Here is a 25,440-nt window from a genome sequence, read left to right as displayed (position 1 = left end):
TTCTCATCCATACATTTTCACGTGACAACACTTTGCATTATTCGTCAGCTTTTTCAGATTTCATGACAAAATGCATGATGGTCCAGGATGGTCAACATTTACAAAGGTAACATGCTACAGTTACGAAGATGTTACTTACTTCACTAGCATGAAGTGTTTAACGCTTCACGCAGTTCAGTAAAACAAAACTACCCTAGTAGCATTCATCTCATCTCATACATTTTGACAGCGTCTGAGGCCGCGTTAAATCTGACTGATGAGTCAAACGGCCGTGTACGACTTGCTGACATGCTGGCCGTGCCGAAACGGTGGCCGACGCGCCGCCAGGACGCCTCTCTCGGCACGAGGAGTGTGGCAGCGCTGATTAATTCCCCATCCGTCGGACGGGCCCTAGAGCACGTCCTGCCTCCGTCCGTCCCCCTCAAGTCTCCAGGAGCGGCGCAGGTCCGGGTCAGGGAGCGGCGCTCGTCCAGAAGTCTGGACTCGAGGACTGCGGAGGTCCGGCTCAGAGAGCGGTGCCCGTCCACCATTTGCTCGCCATTTCTGGAGTCTAAGGACGGAGGGCCATCTTAGGTCCGGGTGAGACAACCGTATCAGTCTACAAATCTGGATTATGCATAAAGACTGCCGCAGGTTCGGGATAGAGCCCGTTCGCAGGTGGCGAGGGCATTGGGCAGGGGATGGGATCGCAACTCACGAGAAGGGGTGGCCATCTGGCCTAGTCCCGTATTCGTGTCATAATCCAGCCCCTATTTCCGCGTCGATTCAATTCTAAATGTTTCTTTTCGAACACAGACGGGTCGATGCAGCACTATATTAGCCGCGTGGTGCATGCCATACCTACTGACCCTACTGGGACGTGAACGACACACTTTCCATTAATGACGGATGGATTACATTGAAAGTTGCAAGATAGTTCACTGAAAAAAAACAACGGTTTTTCGCTGCATCATGTGATCTGATCATTACAACTTGTGGCATTATTTAAACACTTAAATAAAGGCGCAAACCACTGAGGATTGCTAATTTCCTGATGTGGCCGATATGTGTAACATTGCGCCATGCTTAATCAAAAATTGCTTATTCATTCGCTCATTTTCTCGAGAGAACAGGAACAGGATAATAATGACCAAAAGAACGTCAGGATTCCGCAGAAAAAAAAGAAAAACAAAACAGGGGCAGCAAGTGTTAGCGATCAGACCAATTGACATGGCACAGAGACAGGTCAGGGATGGGGATGGTTTCTGCGTGACGGCCGACAAACACTGAGTCAATTTAATCATGGGTCAGGGTGTAGACACAACACACAAAGGTACTTACTCGAATAGTATTTTTTAATATCTCGGCCTCTTGTCTCAATGTATCCAACTCATTCATACTTGCTAAAAATTAAGTATAAAAAATCTGAAACAGAGAGGAACAAATGTCAGTTAGCGAGCTGATACACGATAGAAAGTCCCCACAACATGTCAACACTCAACACGGAGCATCACATACCTATTCCATGTGACCATAACGTATTCTTGTGGTATTCAGCTTTCGAGCGGGCAAGCTTCTATGGTTTAAAGCTGAATGGTGGCACAACAATTAGCTAGCAATGACATGCACTACGCCATTGTATACAGTGCGAGTCGGGAGAGTCGTCCAATTGGAGCATCTACGAGAGAACTTGGCTCAGTCAGTCCGTTGAGACCGACGAACTTGAGTGTCGTGACCAATGACCAAAAAAGCGGCAATATACGAATAACCTTCTTTGAGGGCACAAAATAAAAACGTAACGGAACATAAACCTTATTCACAATACCGAAATCCACAGGAACGCTTGCCATATTGCACTATTGATATCGACTATCGACATAAAGTAGCATTACTCTCAACAGCAATGAACAGATGGGTAGTGTCCAGGGAACATACCAGCACACGACAGATCCAGCATTCACAGAACACAACAGAAGCAGACAAGCCTAGTAATAAAGAACATGTTATCATATGTTTATCTCGTGTCCAGTCATAACATCCACTATTACCAGCCAAAACAGAATACCCGACCATAACCTAAAAACGTAGTGAGACAAGCTTGGACCAATAGACACGTGGACCAGACCAGACCAGAAAAATGTTTGGCAATGACAACCTTGTCCAATGTACAGACAATCTCGTAGCTGCCGCCAGCGCCTCGGACTTCCAATCGACGCACAAGTACCCTCTGATCAGCGATTCCAGCACTCCTGCGAGGCACGCGCGGCCCCGCACCGCCCACACGTCAGGCCCATGTGCGGAGTCCTCTAACGACCGATTGGTGCCGAATCTCTCAGTAGCGGAACGCCCCACGACCCACCCACACATCAGCAGGTTTCAGGGACCGGAGGACGGCCCTCCCGACGCGTACAATGCGATCTCCCGGACCGATCGACCCAAGGATCCGGTCGTCAGGTCGGTAGACAGTGGGTCACGGCGGTCCACCCAAACTCCCGGCCAGACGGACAGATCAGTTTTCTGGTCTCAACTCAATGTAAGAGCTATCGGTATAGTTCAGTTTGGCTCAAGACTTCGCTGGTTCAACAGAGCTCCTTTGACTACTCAGCAGCATAATGGAAATCGAGTCTGCCCTAAAATCACCTCAGCTTAGCTCCGAGGTGCTGAGAGCTATGGCAAGGTGATAGTCATCAGAAGTCAGAAAGTGCATCAGGTCATTTAGACAACTGGATGCTGAACAGCAGTCAAGACGGGCGAAGGTTGCTACTTGCTGCTGTCTCAGCAGCCACCAGTCGCATCCGGCGTGCCCGTAGAAAACATGCGACATCTCACCAGTGAACTGATGTCCCTCCCCTGCGATTGACATCCCGTCTGGATCCTCCTGACCTCCGTATCCCCCCAGGTGGGTGTCTAGATCATGTGACACCCCGCCCGGGTCACGTGATACCCCGCCCGGGTCACGTGAGGGGCCGGCGCGGCGCAGGCGGCGCTGACCGCCGACCTTTCCCCGTGGTCGGTGGCGCCGCGATGACGCACCAGTCACCACAGATAAGACAGAAGTTCCATACCTCAGATAAGGCGTATGGCGCGGACAGACCCCCGGTCGGTAGCCGTCAGTATGTCAGTAGCCTGTATGCGACGTCAAACACGGATATAAGTGCCCAACGAACTACTGCACAGCAATGACTCTTCTTCCACTACGGACCAAAAGACGGTAGGTACTGCATGCCCATCAATTACCGATCACAGCAGGACAAGGGACAAGTTCGATTTGCCTAGCAGCAGGATTCAGATCGGTACAAGCATTTATAGCTGGAAAGTAACGAGCTTCCCGCAGGGCGAGTTTGGGAGTTGCAGAAAATAATCAAACACCGTTGGCGACGAGATGCCAGGACACCAACACCACCTTCGTAGCCTACCCATTACTGTCCTGTGCAGTGAAACCCAGCTCTGCGCTCCAAATGTGAAGTCAGGTCTACTCAGCAACCAACTCAGCAACCAACAACCAACACTTCGATCACTTCAATCCTTTCAAACCTGCCTCTATCAGCACATCGTCTCGGAGCTCACATATCTACGGAACACCGCTCAGCATCCAGTCCCCAAATCAGCCCGGTAACCACTCAGTAACCACCCGGTAACCAACCGGTAACCACCCAGTAACCAACCACCCGGTAACTACCCGACAACCGACACAGCGCCCCCGCAGCATCCCAGCTCGAAATACAATAGCGGCGGTACGTGCCTACTGCCAGGTCATGGGTGGCATGTCTGGCGGCGCATTTAGCACGCAACAAAAGCGGCGTGCCGCCGCGACCCGGGCGGGTACAGAGCAGGGCTGGTGGTGGCTCCGGGGAGGAAACTGTGCCAGCTGGCCCGAGGCACGTGCACGGCGCCCAGATAGAGCTGTAACGGCAGCTGGAGCCGGGTGCAGCCCGCCGGCCGGTGTGCCAGACTGCACGGCAGCCTACCGAGATTCGTAAATGGAGAGCGAAAAGGCAGGATATTCCCGGAAGAAGAGCGTCTTTAAACAATTTGAGGTGGCGGTGACCTGAACTCTTCGTCACCCACGAGCGTAAGGAAACCAAACACACTGCCGCCTGCTAGACAAGTCAGTCTGCTATCCCTGTGCCTCAGTTCGCCCGTATTTATCCTCGCCGCCGTATCACGGATCCCGTTCCCCGTATCTGTCCATCCTCCGTCAGTCGGTGGGAGAGAAAACCTCGGCGGTCGGTGCCTTTCAGGGGCCGGCAGAGGAGGCGGCCATCCGGCTCACTTGGCGCCGGCCCCCATAACACCGCGCCGGCCGCCCGCAAACAAACCGTGACCCAAAGGTCAGCCGGCCGGCGAGCCGACCGAGCACACCGCCGACCCAGCTTCAAAGGCGCGGCCGACGCGCAAACCTCAAAGGCCGACACCGGTACGAGCGTACAGCCCGGCCGCCCCTATTTCTCAGGAGGGCGTGGCTCGCTACAGACAAGCCCGGCCCCACCAAATCTAAAATCTTGCCTTTAGCGACCAAACCATGAAGGCGGCCCTGTTCTAACCCGCAGGTAGGTGTCCTACTGTCCTCAATCAGACAGACCCAGCCATCAAAACACACTACATGACTAACAACCAGCCTTGTCACTGAGACACGGTAGTTTCACCAGCAATATACATATAAGGCGAGCGGGGTACGACGCACGCCGCATCACAACATGCGATACCGGCCCCTGCAGCCCGCTGTGAGCTAAGCAGACAGCGGTCGCGCGTCCCTGCAAATGATGCAACGTGCTGAACCGCCGCCAACTGTGGGGTAAGCATCAACAACGCCCGAGACTCAACAGGAGAGCTCTAGACCGGGTCTGGAGTTTGGCTGGCGACATTGACTTCTGCAGCGAAGTTTAATCCTGACAAGCTGAAAAACGACGGAAATTATTAGTTACGACGAAGTCAAAATGTCTATTGAAACAAACGTGTTTCGAAAGCCGTTACGGAACAACTTAGAAGTTAGAAGCCACACGCAATAGCTTAGAAAAGCTTCATGCCTACGAGTCAGACGACATAGGTGACAATGATGCCAAAATCTCCCAGAGCCATAGGAAATATCTTGTTATCTCAAGCCCAGCAGCGATCCCGATAGGACGACATGGAGATGGTGTCTTGTACTCATTGCTAGAGTGTCAGCCTGCCATTTCAGCACAGTTTTTATCCGACAACAACGAGCATACTCTCAAACAGCACAGCTCCGGGTCCTTTCAGCGGCAGCACAGTCGACCAGCGGTTTGCATCTCAGCGGACAAGCTGCTTGCATCTAAGCAGACCGATGTTTGCATCTCGGCAGATCTGCCGTTTGCATCACCGGCACATACATACGGTGGAGATAGCCGTGCATAACACTGGGCTCGGAATGGTAAACACATTGCTCCGGCCTGCGATCGGTCGGTCCGATACCGGCCAGCCGAGAGGGTGAGCGATCTCTGCGGCTGTCCCAGCGTCCCTCGGCCGTCCGGCCGGCGGTACAACGGCGGGCCTCGCGGAGGCGTGACAGCGCGCTGTTTCGCTACCCGTGCAAACCATCATTGCAGGAAAGCTATAAAGAGACCGCGATGAGCATACAGGCTTCGGAAACATGGCCTGATGATGTTTCTGTTCGTGCCGGACAACCATGGCGAAGATCCCGTCAAGTCAGATCAAATCAGATCAGGTCAGAGATAAGATCATGTCCTTGACTGATTTAGGGGCCAGGTTGAGCTACGGCAGTCCCCACAGTCAATCATCTGCATCTCATAAAGTTCGCCAGGGTCAGGTCAGGTCAATACTGCCGCCAAGGTCGGGTCAGGTCGGTTCGGGTCGCGGTCTCTGACGAGGCCGGGTCCGGTCACTACCGCTCGCCGTTGCTCACCTGGTGTCCGTCATCCGGCGGCGTTTCAGCGAGGCTATCTGGGCCGGCTGGCCGGCAGTACCCTGTTCTGCACACGCGGCTCCCGTTCGCCGGCCGGGCCGCGCCGCTCCCGCATAACAAGATGGCGGAGGAGGCGGCCGGCGGCGGCGGACGACGCGGATGACGCCACCAGCTCGCACCTCTCAGCTCGGCTCAGCGCGCACACTAGCGGGGCGCCATGTCGGCGGCACGCGCTCACTGCGGTCGGCACAGGGGCACTGGCGCGGCGCGCGGCCACTCTCGGTCTCAGCAGCGGCCGCCGTCAGAGAGGAGCATGTCGGGCGGTGCTGCGTCGCTGGCGGCCGGCGGCCGTCTCCGCCGACGGTCGGCGCCGACCGACGGCGCGCGCCGAGCCCCCTATTGATCGGTCAGCGGCGCCCAGACGGCCGGACCGACATCGGCCAGAGACCGGCGCGCCGCGGCGCGGCACGTGGCGCGCGCCGTCTGCCGAGCGCGGCAACTTCGACTGCCGAGAGACAGACCGTGACCAGTAGCTCGGCGCAACAGAGACACCGAGAAAACCGAAACAGAGGCTTGGTCCCACCAAACAAAGGAGGCGCAGCGGGGACTTCGTAACGCCGGAGGAACTGGCGAGGCCGCTCACACCAAGTGATGTGCCTATCCTGTCCCATGTTTGGTAGTTCATACCCAAGACTGCGAACTAGCTCAGTGATCGACATTGAGGCACACAATAAGGATAGACAACTTCTCCTCCCAAACCCTACCACTCGGTTCACCACATCAGCCAGCAGGACTCTGAATCTCGACCAACAACCCTAATTCCTGAATTCACACAAAACTTAAACCTCGTCGAAGAATCCATGACGAGCTTCTTCTCAGCCAAAAGACATCAAGAAGTGAGTACCAACATTCAGCATCCGACGGAGCCCCGTACCACCGTCCACCACACCCATGTCCTAAACTCCTCAGCGTCATGAACCAGTGCCCCAGAACTCCAAAGCCCCAAATCAGCTTCCAACCACGCCCGGCTCCCTCATCGCCCTCTTCTCGCCCCCAACCACTCCAAACCCTGTCCCCAATGCGACCGGACCCGTCACCCAGCGGGCGCCGCCCGTGGCCCAGCCGGGGCGGGGCGGCACCGGGTCGGCCGGCCGTGGAGCCGGGCTAACGAGCGGTCGGCACGGCTCATTACAGTGCCGCCAGCAGGGGTAATCGGCCACATCGATCTCGGCCGACGGCCGTCACCGCCGACGGGCCGTGCAGCGGCGCGGCCCGGCAGGGGGTCAACGGAGGGGGCCAGCGGCGCCGGCCCGGCAGGGGGTCAGCGGAGGGGGCGGCGGCGCGGCCCGGCAGAGGGTCAACGGAGGGGGTCGTGGTGGGTCGACGGAGAGGGCAGCGTTGGGTCACTGCAGGGTTCGGCAGTGAATGGAGGGAGTGGATGGACCAGCAGTGGGTCAAGAGGGGGGGGGGGGCGGCGGCGCGGACCGGCAGAGGGTCAACGGAGGGGGTCGTGGTAGGCCACTGGATGGAACAGCGGTGGGTCACTGCAGGGGCCAGCGGCAAGGGTCAGTAAAGGTTCACCGAAGAGGGTAGTGATAACTCATTGAAGCGGGCACTGGCACGGAACAGCGAAAGGAACGGTGGGGAATGCAATGGTGGAAGGTGGGACAGGAAGCGGGCACAACTTGGGGCCTCAAAATTCCTTTGCTGACTATACAACCCAGGAAATAATCTAGTAGAGCACGGCGGCAGCACAGAGAACAGGAGCGCCGTGTAGGTCACAGCAGGCTCCCTCCTCAGCACGCAGCGGTGCCGCCCACAATAATGCCAGGCACATGAGGAGCGCGTGACCACGGGGCGGCCACCGACGTGCGTGAATGGATGTGTGCGTGCGCCCCTCCGTTAGCGGGTGGGAACGACCGCACGTGGGCCGCTGGGACAGACGTCACTCATACCAGATTTACAACGTGCTCTGTAATCAGAGAAATGACAAGCCACCGAGCATGTGAGTAAACAAGGCATTGATCTAATGCCTCATGTCTTATCCATTACAAGACATGTCTGCGATTGGACAATCCAACCTCAACCACCCTGGGAAAATCGAACTCCGTCACTGAGCTACCTACGAAAACCACAAACTCATGATCATGAGCCAGCGACTTCACCCAGTGAGCCATAACTTTAGGGATCGGTCCCTGCACAGCCCAACTCTCCTGTGCGTGTCATCACTGGGTCTCAGTCCACTGCCGTCGCCGCGGCCAGCGTCGGGAAGCTGTCAGCAATGTCCGGCATATAGAGGTCGGCCGGCCGCAGCTCGCCCCCACAGCCGCCCGGCTCCCCACGCGCCCCGGATGTCACCCTGATAGTGAGGATTCAGAAGTGGATTGTAGAACAGCCTGAACAGCCCACAACGACCGCCGTGGACGAGTGTGAATTGCTGGCTTGATGGCAGGCGAGAACCGACGACAAGCCGTGAAAGATTCATCCAGTATCAATCTTCCCTATCATACAACAGCTACACTGAAAAAAAAAATTACTCAGGCCAGGCATTACTCAGTAATAACTCATGAAGAAACTCAGTGAATACGATAGTGGTGCTCACTTATTGGCTGATCTAACTCACATCACCAGGGTGACTTCGTTATGCGTGAGTTCTGAGTGCTTAGTTTCGTGAATTCGAACTGAGTCGGAAATGAGTTTTGCTTGGGCAAATCTAGTTTCCTGCGCAATGCATGAGTTCTCGCGAATTCACGTGCAGTTGTGCGTGAGGTACCCCCGGCTTGAAGATGCGCGCATGCGCGGCAGGGTGAGTTTCCTGCGTGATGCGTGAGTTCGCGTGATGAGTATTATAGCCGTTGCGTTCGAAAACCGCGGCGCGCGCTTCAGTCCGTTGTGGCGCGGTGACTCGCGTAGTTCACGTTGAATTGTTGAGGCTATTGTGAAATTGTGCGGGAGAGTGCAGGAGCGGGGAAGGCGTGCAGCGAAGGATGGGACGGGTAAGTTATCTGTGAAGAGCTCGGTGATTGTCGATGAAGCTTTTATCAATCGCATGCGCCGCGGAGAACACGGAGGTGAACTGATGGACCAGCAGACATTCCCCGCCGGCGTCAGGAGGTCGGTGCCAACCGTGAACGGCGGAGCAGATCGATCGAGAAACTGAGGGATACCTACCCGGCATAGTTCGAAAAAAGAAGAGGTGAGTTATGTTATATTTAAATTTAACCCTTGCATGTGTGCGACGTTTTCCAGCTTCTAATGTGTAGGGGGGGGGGGGGGGTCGGTTGGACCCCCCTTGCCGTTTGGCCCCTGATCGAGCTAGAGCTTTGCGGAAAAAACGAGCGTGTTGCCCGTGACGAGAGGAAGCCGATTATACCCAATTTTAAGGTCCTAGGTCATTGGTTGACCTTCCAGGTCAGGTCAATGACCCAAAGTCGGGAAAATCGGGACCTATTAGAAAGTCGTAAAATGTGGCTGCTAAGGGGTTTTTCGGGGTACTGATCACGAATATCGTGTTAGTTTTGATCACAGATGATGTCTTTAAGCATTTAGACCAGGTCGGGTCAGGTCAGGTCAGGTCAATCAGTAGGCGTCGTGACGGGTATTCGTAGTACGTGTCAACCGCCTCTGACAGCTTCGTAACATGTTACGAAGGCACCAAAACTACTTCGTAAATGTTCAAATGGTTGTTAAATTCGAATTCAGCTCCAAAAACTAGCCTAGAAACATGTAAAACTCGAAAAAGTGAACCGAGGTCACCCGAGGTCACCAAAGGTCAATGACCTGACCTGACCTGACCTTCAGATGACCTTGACACCCACCCTAATGCATGGGAGCAACATCAAATCACATGTTTGAACGTTTGAAACCACGAAAAGCTTGCAAACGCGCGGCTAATGCGAGCCGACGTACGCCGAATCGCGATTCCGGCCAAACATGGTCTCGGAAAAGAGGTCACAGGTCAAAGGTCATTTGGGTCAGGGTCATGAAAGTTTCAGGGTAGGGGAGAGTGGGGTAATTTGGCCGGTGGTATAAATTGGCCGCCCCCACCTGTACGATGTCTAATAAAAGTGAGTGAAATAACTCTAGTCTCTATTCATTTGTCATGGGTAGAAATAACTGGAGGACAAATGTCAAAACTTTGCCACTCGTAGTTTTATTCAAAATTAATAAAACGTTAATTTCAATAGAAAATGGTAACTTTTACTTCTGTTTACAAAGTTGTATAACATGTAGTGTTTGGGCAAAAACGAATTCAGACATTATAGCGGCATTCTTGGGGGTGTTCAGCGGTTCCAAGAGCAATTTTATCTAATTCCGTATAGCCGTGATGACTTTATAGACAAAAATTTTCAGAATGGCAATATGGGGTAATTTGGCCGGGACTAGCGGGGCAACTTGGCCGGTGCGCTCATGGTCACTATGCTGGGACGGCCGAGTTTTCATGGTCAATTGTACCATAAATGACATTATTCATGACCAACTTTGACTACTTCGACGCCTTACTTTCGATTGGTCAACTGTAAGAGCATGTGACGTCATCAAAGGCTACCAAACGTTTTTTTGCTAATAAATCCTTACATAAAAACGGTACTTCCGCACAAATGGTCTCATTCTGTTCACTTCAGCTCGCCAAGACGCATCGAATGATATGCATGATGACCTTGAAATCACGTAACCTTGAGGTCAAGCGAACTGATGCAACGTGACCTGAGGTCAACCTTTGACCTTGACTTCTCAAGGTCAACACATATATCTTTCGATGCGGACTGACGAGAGAATTACGATGGTACTCGAAGTTTTGGCCTAGCTGGATTACTTCAAAAGTTATTCGTAAAAAACTGTGATCGCATCTTGATCTAGAGCCGCTAATTTGGCTATTTTGACCCCTGTGACCCCTTAGTCAACCTCCAAAATGCGGCAAATGCGTCATAGGACCAGTGGCGTATCCAGGATCTTGAAAAGGGGGAGGCCAAACCTGCTCAAGGGGCCCCACCCTTACCTTAGGGGCCCCAGTAGTGGCGTACTTAACCCCCGCCCAGGTGCGGTTCTTTGCTACTTTCACCATGTGAGGGAGCCTTTAAGGCACACTCGGCAATCTAAAAAAAGAAAAGAACAACGTGAAAAAAGCCATCGATATCGATAGCTCTGTAAGTAGTGTACAATTTATTTTAGCAGTAGGCATACAGTTTTTTTTTATTTGGTCGTCGCCGGGGCCACTAAAGATTATCAAATTCAAAATGTTTTGTCAATTTTTTACGATTGTAACATTTTTCAAAGGGCAGATGTCAATCTCTTAGTGTCTTGCGCTGGTTGAGGGCTGATAGGTACCCTTAACTTTAGAAGGGCCAGACTCGGGTTGAGCTGTGATCTAGACTCTGATGGCTCTATGTCGCCCACATTGGCCTCACTCCGACCTCTAAAGGCTCATTCTGGCCTCTGAAAGCCCCACACCGGCAACAAAGTGAACCACGCTGGCCTCCGGGCCCCATAATGGCCTTAGGAGGAGACTCATGCTATGGCTGACCTCATAGGGCCCCCCGCTGACTCTTGGGAGTCAATTTGAGTCAGTCTGACGACCCTATGCCGCTCTCGAACCCACGCCGGTCTCTAGAAGCCCATGATGCCCCCTGAGGGTCCCACGCCGGCATTTAAGGGCCACTCCTACCTCAGGGGGCCCAAACATGCATAAGATCTGAAAAGTGGCTGCCGAGGCCCTCGAGGTGGCCTCTAATGGCCCGACGCCATCCTATGAAGGCCCGCGCTGGCTTCTGAGGGCCCAGCACCAGCCTCTGAAGTCTGAAGTTGCAGATGACAGATGGCCCCACGATGGCCTCAGAGGATTCACGCTGGTCACGGAGTGTCCCACACTGGCCTAAAAGGGCTCAACATTGTCTTCAGAGGGCCCCAAGCTAGTCACGGTGGCCAATGGGCCTCTATCTGACCTAAAAAGGCCCCATGTCGCTGAGCTTAAAAGACTCCACGCTGGACATAGACGGCCCCATGCTTGACATAGAGGGTCCCACACTGGCCTTATCCCGCGCACCGACGGGGGTCTGCGCCAACTTCGCACCGACGGGGGGGGGGGGGCGGATGACCCTGAGATCTCGAGAACGAAGCAAGATAGCGACAAGCGGTAAACGGCATCGGATACGTACGGACAAGGTCTACTATAATGATCATTTTCAGGTCAGGTCAAAGATGACGTCACAGGGGTCGAAAAAGTCAAAATGGCGACGCTAGATATGGAGAGAGTTTTTCTCGAATAACTTTCGAATTAGTCAAGATAGAAACAAACTAAGGGCATCATTGTGATCCTCTCGTCAATTCGCATCGAATGATATATATGTTGACCTCGAAAGGTCAAGGTCAAAGGTTGATCTCAGGTCACGTGACCTCGAGGTCATCATGTATATCATTCGATGCGTCTTGACGAGCTGAACACAATGAGACCATCCGCACGGCTGTATCTTGTTCCTGTACGGAGTTATTGACAAAAAACCTTGGGTGACCTTTGATGACGTCACATGACCTTACAGCTGCCCAACAGCAAAACAGACCTCAAGGTAGTGAAGGTTGATCGTACATGAAGTCATGTATGGTATATGGGACCATTCCGACCCGTTTTAGTGGTAAAAACAGGGAGTTGATTTTCCCCCCATTGACTTATAATGGGGAGGTCGCGAAATTGACCTGACCTTAGGTCACCGACATCAAAATTCCGAGATATACAAATTGTAGCTACTAATGACCTAATAACATCCTGCGACTTTCAAAGGCCTCCGACATCTACTGTGGCTCTTGCACGGTGACAAAGTTGCAAAAAAGTGACTTGAGGTTGGGTCATTAAAAGTGACCTGGTGACCTGACCTTAAAAGTTAGGAGGTTCAAACTTGCACACCATGTGTAAAATTGATGAGAGAATAGTCGTACCAAATATCGCGGCGCGGCGCGGTTTCCCCGTTATCCGCGAAAAAACCTCAGGGGAGGGGGCGGATATCCGCCCTCCCCGTCGGTGCGCGGGTTATAAGGCCTCACACTGGCCTTAGAAGACCCCACAATGGCCTTAGAGGGCCTCACGCTGGCCTTAGAGGGCTGAGCGCTGGCTCCTTAGTGCTCTACACCAGCGTCAAAGGATCCCACGCTCGAGTCGAAGCTTCTTTATGGCCGCCAAAGCGACCTCTGAGGGCCCACGCTGAGCCTCTGAGGGCTCGGCCTTGGCCTCTGAGGGCCTATGGGGGCCATCAAATGGCATTTTAAGATAGTTTGACGCAGTTTGACTTTAGTTATGCTTGGGCCAGTACTTTGGATGAGGCCCTGAAGGTCGTTTCTCATGGGACACTCAAGCAGGCACGTACCCAGGATTTCGCCCAGGAGGGGGCCGACTGCTCTTAAAGGGGCCCACCCACGGGTCACCCAGATGCCGCTGTCAACCCAGGCAGGGGCGTATCCAGAACCTTTCGATGAGGGGATTGGGCACAGTGGGTCCGGTCCCCCTTGCAGACGGGTCCGTCTGTCTGTCTGTCTGTCTGTCTGTCTGTCTGTCTGTCTGTCTGTCTGTCTGTCTGTGTGTCTGTTTGTCTAATCCCTGAGAAAATGTGCAAAATTGGCAGGTAAAAATGTCATTTTTGTTTGAGAAGTATGCATAAAATGCACGGTATTTTATGGGGAAGTGAAGCGAGCGAGCGCTTCAGAGTCACTTCTGTTAGTCCCTCAGAGGTGTCGATGAAAGGTCGTCAGATGCGCTGGTGTGGGATCCTCACAGGCGCTGTTGTGAGGGCCTTGGGGCTTAGAGACACTGGTTGGGGCTATGACTTAGGCGTGTGTGGGGCCCTGAAAGTTACTGGTGGCCCTTCATAGGCCGGCAAGGGACCCTCAGAGGTCGGTAAGAGGCCCTCAGAGTCGCTGGTAAGAGACCGTCAGATGCGCTGCATAGGGCCCTCGGAGGCGCCGGTGTGGGGGCTCTCAGAGCCGCCAAAGTAGGGCCTTAAGAGGCACTGGTGTGGGGCCCTTAGAGGTGGCAGTGGAGGCCCTCGCAGGCGCCGTTGTGAGGGCCCTCAGAAACACTGGTGCGGCCCGTGGTGCCATAGCAAACGGGTATGGGGCCCTTACAGCTGATCCCTTATTGGCCGGCAAGAGCCCTCAGGGCCGGCAAGGTCCTTCAGAACCTGGCGTGAGGCCCTTCTGGAGATAAGTGTGGCTACACAAGAGCTCATGGGTGTTCTCACAAGCCCTGTGGTCTCCTATCCAGTTGAAGCGTTGCCAGCGCGAGCCCTCTGCTGCCAATTGGCACCGCAGGGCCTCTCGCGCCCGAGGGGACCCTAAACCCTATAACGGACACGCGCCTCCTCGACCCTGGCCATACCATTGAATCCGAGTGATCACGGGCCGTTCAGATAATCAGGGGCCTCTCAGGTGACCTGGGACCTTTCAATTGACCAGGGGGTTTTCAATTGACCAGGGGCCCACCAGGTGATCAGGGGACCCTCTGATAACCAGGGGACGGTTATACCAGGGGCTCCACGGGTAACCAAGGGCCTTTATGTGACTTGCAGGGGCCCTACCTAGAACCAGGTACTCCCCGGGTAAACATGGGCCCTTCAGGTGACCAGGGTTTCTTCAGATCACTGGTCAGGGGTCACCCAGGGGATCAGGGGCCCCTCAGGTAGCTAGGGGCCCTTTAGATAACTACGGCCCTCTCAGGTAGCCAGGGGCCCCTCAGATAACCAGGGGCCCCTCATATACCAAGAGGCCCCACCGGTAACCAGGGGCCTCCCTCTCAGATAATCAGGGGCTCTCAGGCAATCACGGGCCTTTAGGTAATCAGGGGCCCCTCAGATAACCAGGACCCCTCAGGTAGCCAGGGCCCCCGTAGCCAGGGACCCCTCAGGTAACCAGGAGTCCTTCAGATAACCAGGGACCAATCAGGTAACCAAGGCCCTCTCAGATAACCAGGAGCCCACAAATAACCATGGGCCCCTCAGATAACCAGGGACCCCTCAGGTGACCAGGGGGACCCTCAGGTAACCAGGACGCCCCTCAGGGCCCCCATGGGCCCCTTGGGTACGTCACTGCACTCAAGTGCCCCTAAGGGCCCACTTGCATGTTTGATGCCTAAGGGGGATGCCATGGCCTCTTGGCCTCCCCCCTGGATACGCCACTGCATAGGACACACGTCATTGCTGAATCTGAAGCTGACTCGCAATATAACAGAAAATCCCGACCGCAAACTAACACCGGCCACATTGCCCCACACCCCCGGCCAAATAACCCTGCTAGTGGGGCAATTTGGCCGCCTTGCAGACCTTTGTAATACGTCACAATTTCAATATAAGTAATTACTCTATCATTTCAAGTTCACTGTCCAGTAAAGTAAAATGAATGCGACACCTGCCAGCGTTGAGAAAATGCAGAAATGTGTCGTCAATTTTAAGTTATATCGTTTTCTAAAAAAAGCGGCCAAATTACCCCACTCTCCCCTAGGTGTAAAATTGATCAATGCGATGGTACTGAAAGTTTCGTCGCGATCAGCCGCTTTTTACGCGAGTTATTCGCGAAAAACCATGGGGAAAGGGGGTCCATCCGACCCCCCCCCCCTACACATGCGAGGGTTAAAAAAAAAACATGTTTGTGGGATAATGTTGTCCTTATCCTAAAAGAACGTTCATTTGACCCTTTTTACTTCTTTAAACAAGAACTCCGTCACGACCCGATGTTTTTTTTTGGGGGGGGGGGGCGAAGGTTGTTTGAAGTCGATTCTTTCCATGCAGCATCCATATGCACAATGTTAAAAATGTAAAATATTGGGGGACACGTCCCCCGTACCCTTCCCCCCCCCCCCGGTGGTGGAGCCCATGGTCTTAATTCCGCTCGCTGAACCGTTTAAGATTCTTTTGTCTCGTTTGTGCTTATTATTTTTCCACTGTTATTATTTTTTCCGACTGTTTTTTTTTTTAATGCCTACACACATATTTTCGTACACTATTCGATTTCAGCGAGCATTTTCAACCTTCCTTACATATTAGATTATTAGATACCGCGGCGAGACGCGTTTGGACGTGACATACTTATTTCCATTACTGTTAAGTATAACACATTTTATGTGATTGTTTCAAGCTGATTTTAATATTGGACGCCCATGGAAGTGTTTTGCGAGACTAAAACCCGACTGTTAAGGTGACCATCCGACCTTGACCCGCGCTGTGCTGGGTGGCGTTTTACGCCCCCCACCCCGCCCCCTCAGGTTTTTCGCGAATATCTAAGAACGGCGGCGCGCAGCGCCACCATTTTCGGCACACCTGCTCATACATTTGTTTCTGCATATGAAGAAATTTTATACCCAGGTCGTTCAAGGTCAGGTCACGTCAAATGACTTAACATCGGAAAAATTTCAATGGTCGCTGACGATCGCACCATTCGCAACGTGCCATGGAAACCGTTCGATATTTTTGTCATTTTCGCTCAGGGAATTCACCGCTCGATTTCACACCAGTTTGAGGTAAAATGTCAAAAAAATATCGAACGGATTTCATTGTATAGCGTTTTTGATACTGTCCCATCACCATGTCTCAAGTATCAACCTTACGGCATGTATAAAATATATTTGCTAGTGCAATAAAACACCTCATATGTGTTCAGCTTGACGGTTTGGATCGACTGATATGCAACATGACCTGGTCAGGTCAACCTAAGGTCAAGTTTTAAATATGGCCTTTCAAGGTCTAATTATAGTTCATTCGTCCCGACGAGAGGAACACTATGCTAACGGCAAAATAAATGTCGTGACTCTTGAGTGGAAAGTATTACAGAAAACATTTGGGTAAAAACGGCTTTTTTAGAGTTTTTGCTCTCTGGAGGCTTAATTGTTGACCTGAGGTCAAATCTGAGATCAAACGCCAGCAAAAAAAAGTCGAAAGGGCTTTTGACTGCATTTTTCCGCGGGCAGCTCTTTTGGTTCCGAGTTAAGCACCAGTTTTTCGAAAATATTGAAATAAGCAAAATTTGGCCTTTCCTGACCTCTGGTGACCTGGCACTTGATTTGACCTTAAAATTACCCAAGTATTTCCTTAAATATCTTTAATGCTTTTTCGAAAGCCGCTTACGGCGTGTCGCTACGTGGCCCAACCCCAACAGCCGAGTTAGAAGAGGGGACGTGAAGACGACCCCCTCCCCCCAGTACATCACGGTAAACTCAGAGCACCAGCACGGCGCGGTTTAACATTAATTTTGAGCTGAAGTAACTTGATAACTTTTGATATTTCAATCACCTTGCATGCCCTATAACTTCCGTTTCTCTTACTGGCAAAAGAAAATCTGACTTTTTTTATTGTGTTTTCAGGGAACGGCCCATTGAGCCTCCTCTGCATCTTGGCGGAGAAGGCGTCAGTGGTGGCGTACACGGGTGACGAAAATTTGGATCACCCCTATCATAACAAGTCCGAAGAAAACGAACGGTGCCGCCTCATCGTGGAGCGAACGGAAGTCTTGTGGGGATCCATGGTTTGGAAGGGAGTCTTTTGCTGTGGGCGACGGCGCATTTTGTGCTCAGTCAACAAACGGCGCACAAAGTGCGAAACACGCTGTGGTTTGTGTGTATCCATGTGCTCCACACACCATTCAATGCTGAGCGCCAGCCACCTGTAGCCGCGAAGACTGAGGTCGAGAAGCTGGCAAGAGTGAAGCTGAGCTGACGTGGAGTCGATCCCCCCCCCCCCCGACGCAGTTTGGCGTGTGTCAGAATTGAAATACAGCGCAATGCGACCGTTTCTACAAACACGTATTTCTTGTAAGGGCTGGGGCGAATAGTGCAAGACTAGACGTTGGTCGGGCATGGTATAATACAGATATGTATGCTGGTTTTGGGCAATGATTCGTTATATATTGGCCAATCCCAATATATAGACTAGCTGCCTGGTAGTGGCTGTTGTATCAGCATCATGCATGCATATTGCATAATGCTGATGCGGCAGCTGTTATCATGGGCGGCGAGCCTATACATTGGCTTGAGCCAATATAAAACGAATCAGATCAGCCGTTTCAGGCGGCGCCTGAGTAACACCCGAGTATCGTATGAGTTATCGACGTGAGTACGCCCTGAGTACAGCCCTAGTTTTCACTGAATAACCGATGAGTTCCAACTGAGTTATGGCCGTACTACCACCTGAGTTATACATTAGTACCAGCTGAGTTACATGTGAGTTACTTCCTAGTTTTTCATGAGTAATGACTTACTAATACCTGAGTTTGGCCTGAGTTGTCTGAGTAGGACATGAGTTACGCATGAGTACTTACTGAGTTTTATCTGAGTTTTACCATCGGACAAAATGGCAACTCACTTTGTTACTCACATGCTACTCACTTGCAATGAGTTTTGCCCGAGTTTTACCTGCGTTCCGCCCTGAGTTTTACCTGAGTACGCGGATTTAGAGTGAGTTTTACCATTGGACAAAATGGCAACTCAGTCATTACTCAGAAAAGTGAGTAAAAATTTTTTTCAGTGTACTTAATCAGACAATTGTCAATATGCAGTTTCAAAAAGTCAATTATGATTAACAAGATGGCCACATGTCAAGTCATGCATAATGCATTGCAGGCAACATAAAAGAAACATGAATAATTGCAGTTTACCCATGGATTAGAGATAACTGGATGGGGCACTCCGGCGACTTTAGCGTCACACGGCCGTTATGCGCATGCGCGAGGAACGTACACGACCGCGACCTTGGCGCCTGTTGTAAACTCAATGGCGGAGTGCTTTGCGGCGATCATTATTTTGCTTTTTCGTGTGATTACGTGTGTTTAAAGAAGAATTTGGGGCGGCATATTTTATATTGAAAGGTGAGGAATGCAGTGAAGGTAAAAGTTTGGTCCCAATAGCTATAATTGATGAAATAACGCCATGCTCTGAAAACAACACCTTTTTGGCAAGAAGCATAAATCGGTGAATATCTCTTTGATACGGTAGGCTAAGTAGATGTGAGGTAGTGGGTTTTATTCAGAATCGTTCCGAGAATCGATTGCATGTAGAATTAAATGAATATTCATGTGTGGTAATAGGAGAATGGCCTTTGAAGTGGTGACTACAAATATGGCGCACATTGTTCATCAGAGATTACACTGCTTTAACATTGGTTTGGAATAGTTTGCCTTATTATAAGAATAATGCAAAATAAATACATTTTAAAGATACTGGAATGCATTCTTATTTAGCCCCACATTCATTTCAGACCTTAACTACAAGTTACAACACTAATGACTTATAATGCTGCATATCAAAGTAGGTACTTCCACAGCGTTAAGTATTATATGTTGAGCTTGAAGTGCTGTCCGGATTGAATAGTTTATTTGTAAACCCTTTTTTCATTAACTGACAAGATTTATAATAAATATACTATTAAAATATGGTCACAGAATTATTATCTTCCACCTACCAATAATTTTTCATTACGAGTTTACGCTTCTTCAAGGAGTTCTTGATTGCAATCATTTTATCATAAATAGTTAATACCTTTTTTAGGAAAAATGGAAATTTATGTCTAGTAAGAAGCTAAATTCCTCCTATAAAAATAAAATGATTAATATTTTATCAAATATACCTTACAAGGAAGTGCATTCGTATTTCTACCTATCTTGTATTCAGGAACATTTCGTTCTTATAATACTTTCTAATAATATAACTCAATTAATATTACTATTATTTTATAAATATGCATTGAAATTGAGTTGATTCTTCATAATATCCACCTATTACATCTAATCACATTTGTACCTTTTACACTTTCCAGTTTGACCAGCTACCAGCCATTGGTTTTGGATCAGCCTGTTTATGAGCACTGGACTGGAAGGATGGGGATTGGGGCTGGGGCAAGATCATGCGATGGCAATGCTTGTGTGGTGCCTTGAGTGTTAAGCATGTATGTGTATTGGGTGTTGTATACAGTGCCTTAGTGTTAGTGTTTGTAAATGCCAGTGTTTGCTTAATTTAACTGTTTGATTGATGCTTAGGGATGACATTGGGCAATAATGTATGTATTGCTAGGATGTTTGATATTGAAAGTAGTTTTGTGTATCACTTATGTTTATAAAGACCAATGGACACCTCAACCCTAATGCGTTAAGGCGTGGAGATCTACTGGTCATGTTTGTATCGATACGTCTCCACTTCCCTACTTGCCCCTTGTTCCATCAATGGCCTCCGTTACTGGAGGGCAGTGGGCACTGATCAGTGTTTTTTAGATGTCTGTGAACTTGTCCGTCCTTGGGAGTTGTTTTGATGGGCTGTTGTTTTGAAGAAAGCTAATGCTGAGCGCTGTAGGTCGGTGAGTTTTTGTTGCAAATAGAATCGTCTCATTCAGCATTCTGTTTACTCATGGCATTTGCTAACTTAAAGGAAACAGTTCACTTTCCTGAAATCAGCATTTTGCTATTGATTTATGATTTTTTATGCTCAAAATAATCATGAAATAAAATAAAACCTTTTTGTAAAAACAATTATTTTCTATATTTTAATATAGGATGAACTATATTCTATGTAAAATAATGTTTGACGCGGAAGCTTATTACGCATTGACCAATCATATTGCGTAGCTCAAACCTACGCATACTGCATTGGCTGTAAGCAGCACGCTGATTGGCTGACGATGACGTGGCTGCATTCCTGTGCAAGGCACGCATTCCTCTACAAGGCACTCTTTTCGGAACGAGAAATGGAATATCTTCGTCTAGGGTGATCGTTGAGCCGTAAAAGCTCCTGATTTGTGCTAGTCTCAGCTCAAGCTACGAAACTGCTATTCCAGCTCAAAACCCCATGTTAAAAGTGAACTATTTCCTTTAATGTGCGGGTGTGTCGGTTCCTGTATAGCTTCTGGTGTATTATAATTCTTTGGGGCGTTAAATAAGAGAATAGAGGCATACATACAGTGGGCCGATTCGACCGTCGACAGGCGGAGCTGAGCTTCAGGCGAGACCGGCATGTCTCGGTAATGCAAGCACTGGAGGGAAATGGTTCTACTCGAACTGCCCTAGTGCCCTCACCAGTCGCCAAGGAGCCGGGTGGGGTGGCTGGCTATGAGCTCAGAACAAATATGGGTGATCAGTGATGAGGTGAGTTGGTTGTGAGGATGTAGAGGACGAACATGCGCAGAAACTGTGGGCGGAATCCGCGATTCGATCGTCGTTAAGTGGGCTAACGTATCTGAGCGACCACGATTTTTATGAAATCGAGCACATTGCACACGTGTAGCATCGTGCTAACTACCCGTTGACACCCACCCACCCATCCAAAGGCCCCAATAGCGCAGCTTGAAACGGCGAGGAGCGTAAGATACGGCCGCCGCTAATGCTCTCAGCCGGCCCGGGCGCCCGGCGGTCGTGTACGTTGTTAGTTCCGGGTTCCGCCACCAGGCGGCCGCCGGCCGCGGCGGTGTGACGCGTAGATCAAAGGGTACCGCCGAGAGTGCCCCATCCAGGTATCTCTTATCCATGGTTTACCCCAAACATAGGATTGCTGATTAATAAGATGCGCACTGTCATTGCAGGGAAAAAAGTACCTACCTGACCACTGACCAGTTTCACCAAGTCACACCAACAGGGTCTATGGTATGACCCAATAACACATGACCAACCTGGTTGTATTATAGTAACAATGTTACAGCCTGACCTGAAATTTTTAATGTTTTTTAAACTAAAACAAAACGGCACAACAGAGAACAAAGGTAGGCATACCACCACAATATTGCTTTTAAACACTGTTTCACCCAAATAAGAAGTGGGTTAACAAATATTTAGTATTAGTCAGGAGTAGGACTTTCTTTATCATGTCCATTGTCCATGTCACATAAAGCTATAGCCATTGATAGGTCAACAACTAGGAAAATGATCTATAAAAATAGCTAGGAGTATCACTCATATTTGGTTACAGTAAGCCACTGTTGACCAATACAACTCATGGATATAAAGTTCAGGGACACATAAATATTTGTCTAAAATTAAAGATTTCAGAGTTCATTTTTGCACTCCCAGCCAGAAATAGCAATTTGAGCTCTTATAGATATGCTTTTAGATGTATTTAACATGTGCATTAATGTTAGCAATGCACATTACACTAGTTCGTATAGTCTGTATGAAGAAGTCGAACTTGTTGGAAGGGATCTTCCTTTTAATTGATTATCTGTTAATTGCCAACTATAATATGCTACTTGAGTAACATATTATAGTTGGCAGGTAAATGGAAAAGATAATCTGAACTATTCCCCTGGCTATGGTATCAGGGGAAAACTGCTGGTTTGGATCGCCGCCTTCCTGCTCGATCGCCGACAGAGGGTGGTCGTCGGAGGTGCGAAGTCCGACTGGACTCCGGTGACCAGCGGAATCCCCCAGGGATCTGTGCTCGGGCCGATCTTGTTTAATATATTTGTGAATGACATGCCTGGTCAGGTCTCCGGCTGCATCAAGCTCTTCGCCGACGATACCAAATTGTACCGCCACGTGACTGGAAACTCCGCCGAGTTCCAAGCCGACATCGACGCCCTCGTCCGCTGGTCGAGCAAGTGGCTGCTGCCCTTCAATGCTTCAAAATGCAAAGTGATGCACATTGGCAGACTCAACCCTGGGAGAACCTACCGCCTGAACGACTCTGCCATCGAGGGAGTTACGGAGGAAAAGGACCTGGGCATCATCATCGACGAAGACCTGAAGTTTCACCAGCAAACAGCGGCTGCCATCGCGAAAGCCTCCCAGATGCTGGCTGTCGTGAAGCGCTCCTTCGCTACCATCAATGAGGTCACTCTCCCTCTGCTCTACAAGTCCATGGTCCGACCTTTTCTGGAGTATGGGAACCTGATCTGGGGACCCTTTGGCAAAGTTGACCAGGCAAAACTGGAGCGGGTGCAGCGCAGGGCAACCCGGATGGTTCTGAGCATCCGGCATCTCCCGTACCCGGACCGACTACGTCATCTTCGCCTCACCGACGACGCAGAGGCGATATGATCACCGTCTTTCAGCCGCTGCACGGCGAGATGGCAGTGGAACCCGAATGGTTCCTGCACAAGAGCACCTCCAACCAAACAAGAGGCCACCAGTGGAAACTGCTCAAGCCCAGAGCGAACACCCTGACACGAAGAAACGCCCTCAGCACAAGAGTCGTCAACGACTGGAACGCCCTGCCGTCCACAGTAGTGTCTGCCACATCGGTTGTTCAGTTCAAGGCACCACTGGACCGACACTGGGCGAACAGGATGTACGACATCCCGAATCCCTACCATTAAGAGCCTCGCCTTTACCTGTCACACACGCTCGATGGGAGCGGGACCTCCAGGCCTAGTGGCCTTATTACCCGATAACCGATAAGGTAAGGTAAGGTAAGGTAACTATGAATAATTGAATACCTAGTCAATAAAACATGAGACAAGCTTCGTGTACCTGTATATCCCAAATTACAAATCACATGGCTTTAGCATGGATTAGGTATTCCTATACTATTATTATTAGGTATACTTCATCCATGGCTTTAGTATCTGAGAGACTTGAGCAAGGCTCACATCAATCCAGTTTAATGGGCAACCAAATTAGCCACAAAGTGAGCATTGAGATAACTGCCCTCAGCAACCATATTTGTAATGCCATGGTAGGCACAGCCCCAAACAATTTGGATTTTTGTCATGTGTCTAGTATCACAGGCATAATTAGCTTTATGCATAAAAAACAGACAATGTTTTGGCATGATTTGGATTTACTCAGCAACATACACAGAGCTGACTTCCTCCATCATTGTATAAAACTTACAATAACATGAATAGGTACCTATTCAATACATTATTTTATTCATCAAATACTCTAAACTGGTAACTACCTAACATTATTTCAGTAAAATTTAAGCAAAATGACCATGAATATTACAATAAGGCCCACAATTATCAATGTCAATGGTCAAGAGTGTATTGAAAGAATAGGTACTCATGGCTTACATGCAACAAAAACAAAACGTCTCCACATCCATAATTAAATAAAACAAAAGATCAAAAGATGAAGTGTGTTTTACACAGCATTAATATGCCATTAAATTGGACATGAAAGATTGAAATGTAGGCAACAACTCATTGTAGAATCAACTGGCTGTTCTAAGGCCTAGTTACAGCTAAGTTCAAAACCACATCAGATTTTGGATCCAGGGCAAAGCAAACATAGTACCTCAATAAAACATGATGCATGAAACACGTTTCCTCATTCAAAACAGCATCAGGTCAAGTTATAATAAGATGTAGTAAGAAATGAACAAAACCAAAGTGTTACACCTACCTACTCCTAATTCATACTTGTCAAATCTGATGGACTCAGGACTGTATTTCAATTTTATCTTAATATCAAGGTATCAAACAGCTAATTGCAAAGCCTGTTGCATGCATGTTTTAATGTGTCAACCCAGTGCTGCCAGATGGGGAAGGCTGTAATCCTCCATATCAGTTACAAAAATCCTCCAGATTCCTCCAAATCCTATTGGTAGATATAGAAAGGCGGTCTTGGACGCTGCGGGGGGCAAGACAGATACTTTTTCTAATAAAAGTTGTTGAGTTTTCGTTTTATCTAAAAAAAAGAAAGTTTTCGTCGATTTCGGGCGCTGCAGGGGGGCCGGGGGCATTTGCCCCAAGAGTCCCCCTTAGATCCGCCAGTAGTTTGGTACCCTCGTAGATATAGCTACAGACTGAGACATTCTGCAGCCTCACGGTGATAAAGGACGTGATATATCGTCACGGGTAGGGTGACGCTGGACAGGAAAATGCCTTTTTAGTCTTGAATGTGTTATATTTTTCCATGAAATTGAATATAATAATCGGGCGACAAATCCTCCAGCTTTTCCTCCAGAATCAAAAATCCTCCAAAAGCGAAATTTGTCCGCAAATAGAGTTCAAAATCCTCCAGATTTGCGGAAATCCTCCAAATCTGGCAGCACTGTGTCAACCACTTCTTCATTCCCAAGCCGGACTATGGCTGCGGAATAACAACAGACCGCACGCAGTAAGACCACAATATTAAAACTGTTTACTTCCATATTTAGCATATCTCTAAATGGGAGGCAGAGTAAAATATGTGCAAATGAGATCCTACCCTGCAGCACTATTGTACTGTGATACATATCCAGCAATATAATTCAATTCTAGAAATAGTATTTGTCACGTGAAAAAATCCGGTCCCTAAAGAGACGAAAGTGGCGCAGTAAATCAAGCACTTCTTTCGCGCTTTTCTCAACCAGATATTGTTTACTTATGTAATTCAGCCACTCATTCATATAATTACATGTAATAAAGAGAAAGAACTCAGACCATACCCATTGAAACGTGAGTTACTGAGGGGAATAATAACAAGAGTTCACATCATCGCGCCGGAATTGCAACACATCAAGGAAACTGGCGAAAACAGGTACTTACGTGTAAGACCCCGCGGGGGCTCGCTACGCACCGTCACACATAAATGTATTGTCACAACATTAGTAATTCTAAAAGGGGATTCATTGGTAAAAGCACGGCCCAAACGCCAGCAAGGGCGCGGCTCTCGCTCTCAAAACACAGCGACTGGCGATCGCGTAG

At 49.7% G+C, this 25,440-nt stretch overlaps 1 protein-coding gene and 1 long non-coding RNA gene across 3 annotated transcripts in view; one reads left to right on the top strand and one right to left on the bottom strand.

The window, feature by feature from the left end:
* The window catches only part of LOC122386677 (guanine nucleotide-binding protein G(I)/G(S)/G(T) subunit beta-1-like), a 34,729-nt gene extending 9,289 nt beyond the window's left edge, over positions 1 to 25,440 (bottom strand). Inside the window, exons 1-2 of one of the 2 annotated variants that reach the window (XM_043376100.1) lie at positions 25,282 to 25,440; positions 1,321 to 1,404 (exon numbers count right to left, since the gene is read on the bottom strand). In XM_043376100.1, coding sequence (XP_043232035.1) covers positions 1,321 to 1,377 — 57 coding nt within the window. In that variant the 5' untranslated portion in view covers positions 1,378 to 1,404; positions 25,282 to 25,440. Of the gene's footprint in view, positions 1 to 1,320; positions 1,405 to 5,863; positions 6,216 to 25,281 lie in introns of those variants that run through there. The other variant, XM_043376101.1, reaches the window with a different exon arrangement.
* On the top strand, positions 18,650 to 19,693 carry LOC122386678. Its single transcript, XR_006257427.1, has 3 exons — positions 18,650 to 18,697; positions 19,087 to 19,140; positions 19,645 to 19,693. It is a non-coding gene; the product is annotated as an uncharacterized LOC122386678 (long non-coding RNA).

The sequence above is a fragment of the Amphibalanus amphitrite genome, unplaced genomic scaffold, assembly GCF_019059575.1.
Source record: "Amphibalanus amphitrite isolate SeventyFive unplaced genomic scaffold, NRLGWU_Aamphi_draft 000259F_arrow, whole genome shotgun sequence".
In the NCBI taxonomy this organism is placed as follows: Eukaryota; Metazoa; Arthropoda; class Thecostraca; order Balanomorpha; family Balanidae; genus Amphibalanus; species Amphibalanus amphitrite.
Note: the sequence above shows the minus strand (reverse complement) of the source record. Positions and strands in the feature narration are given on the sequence as shown.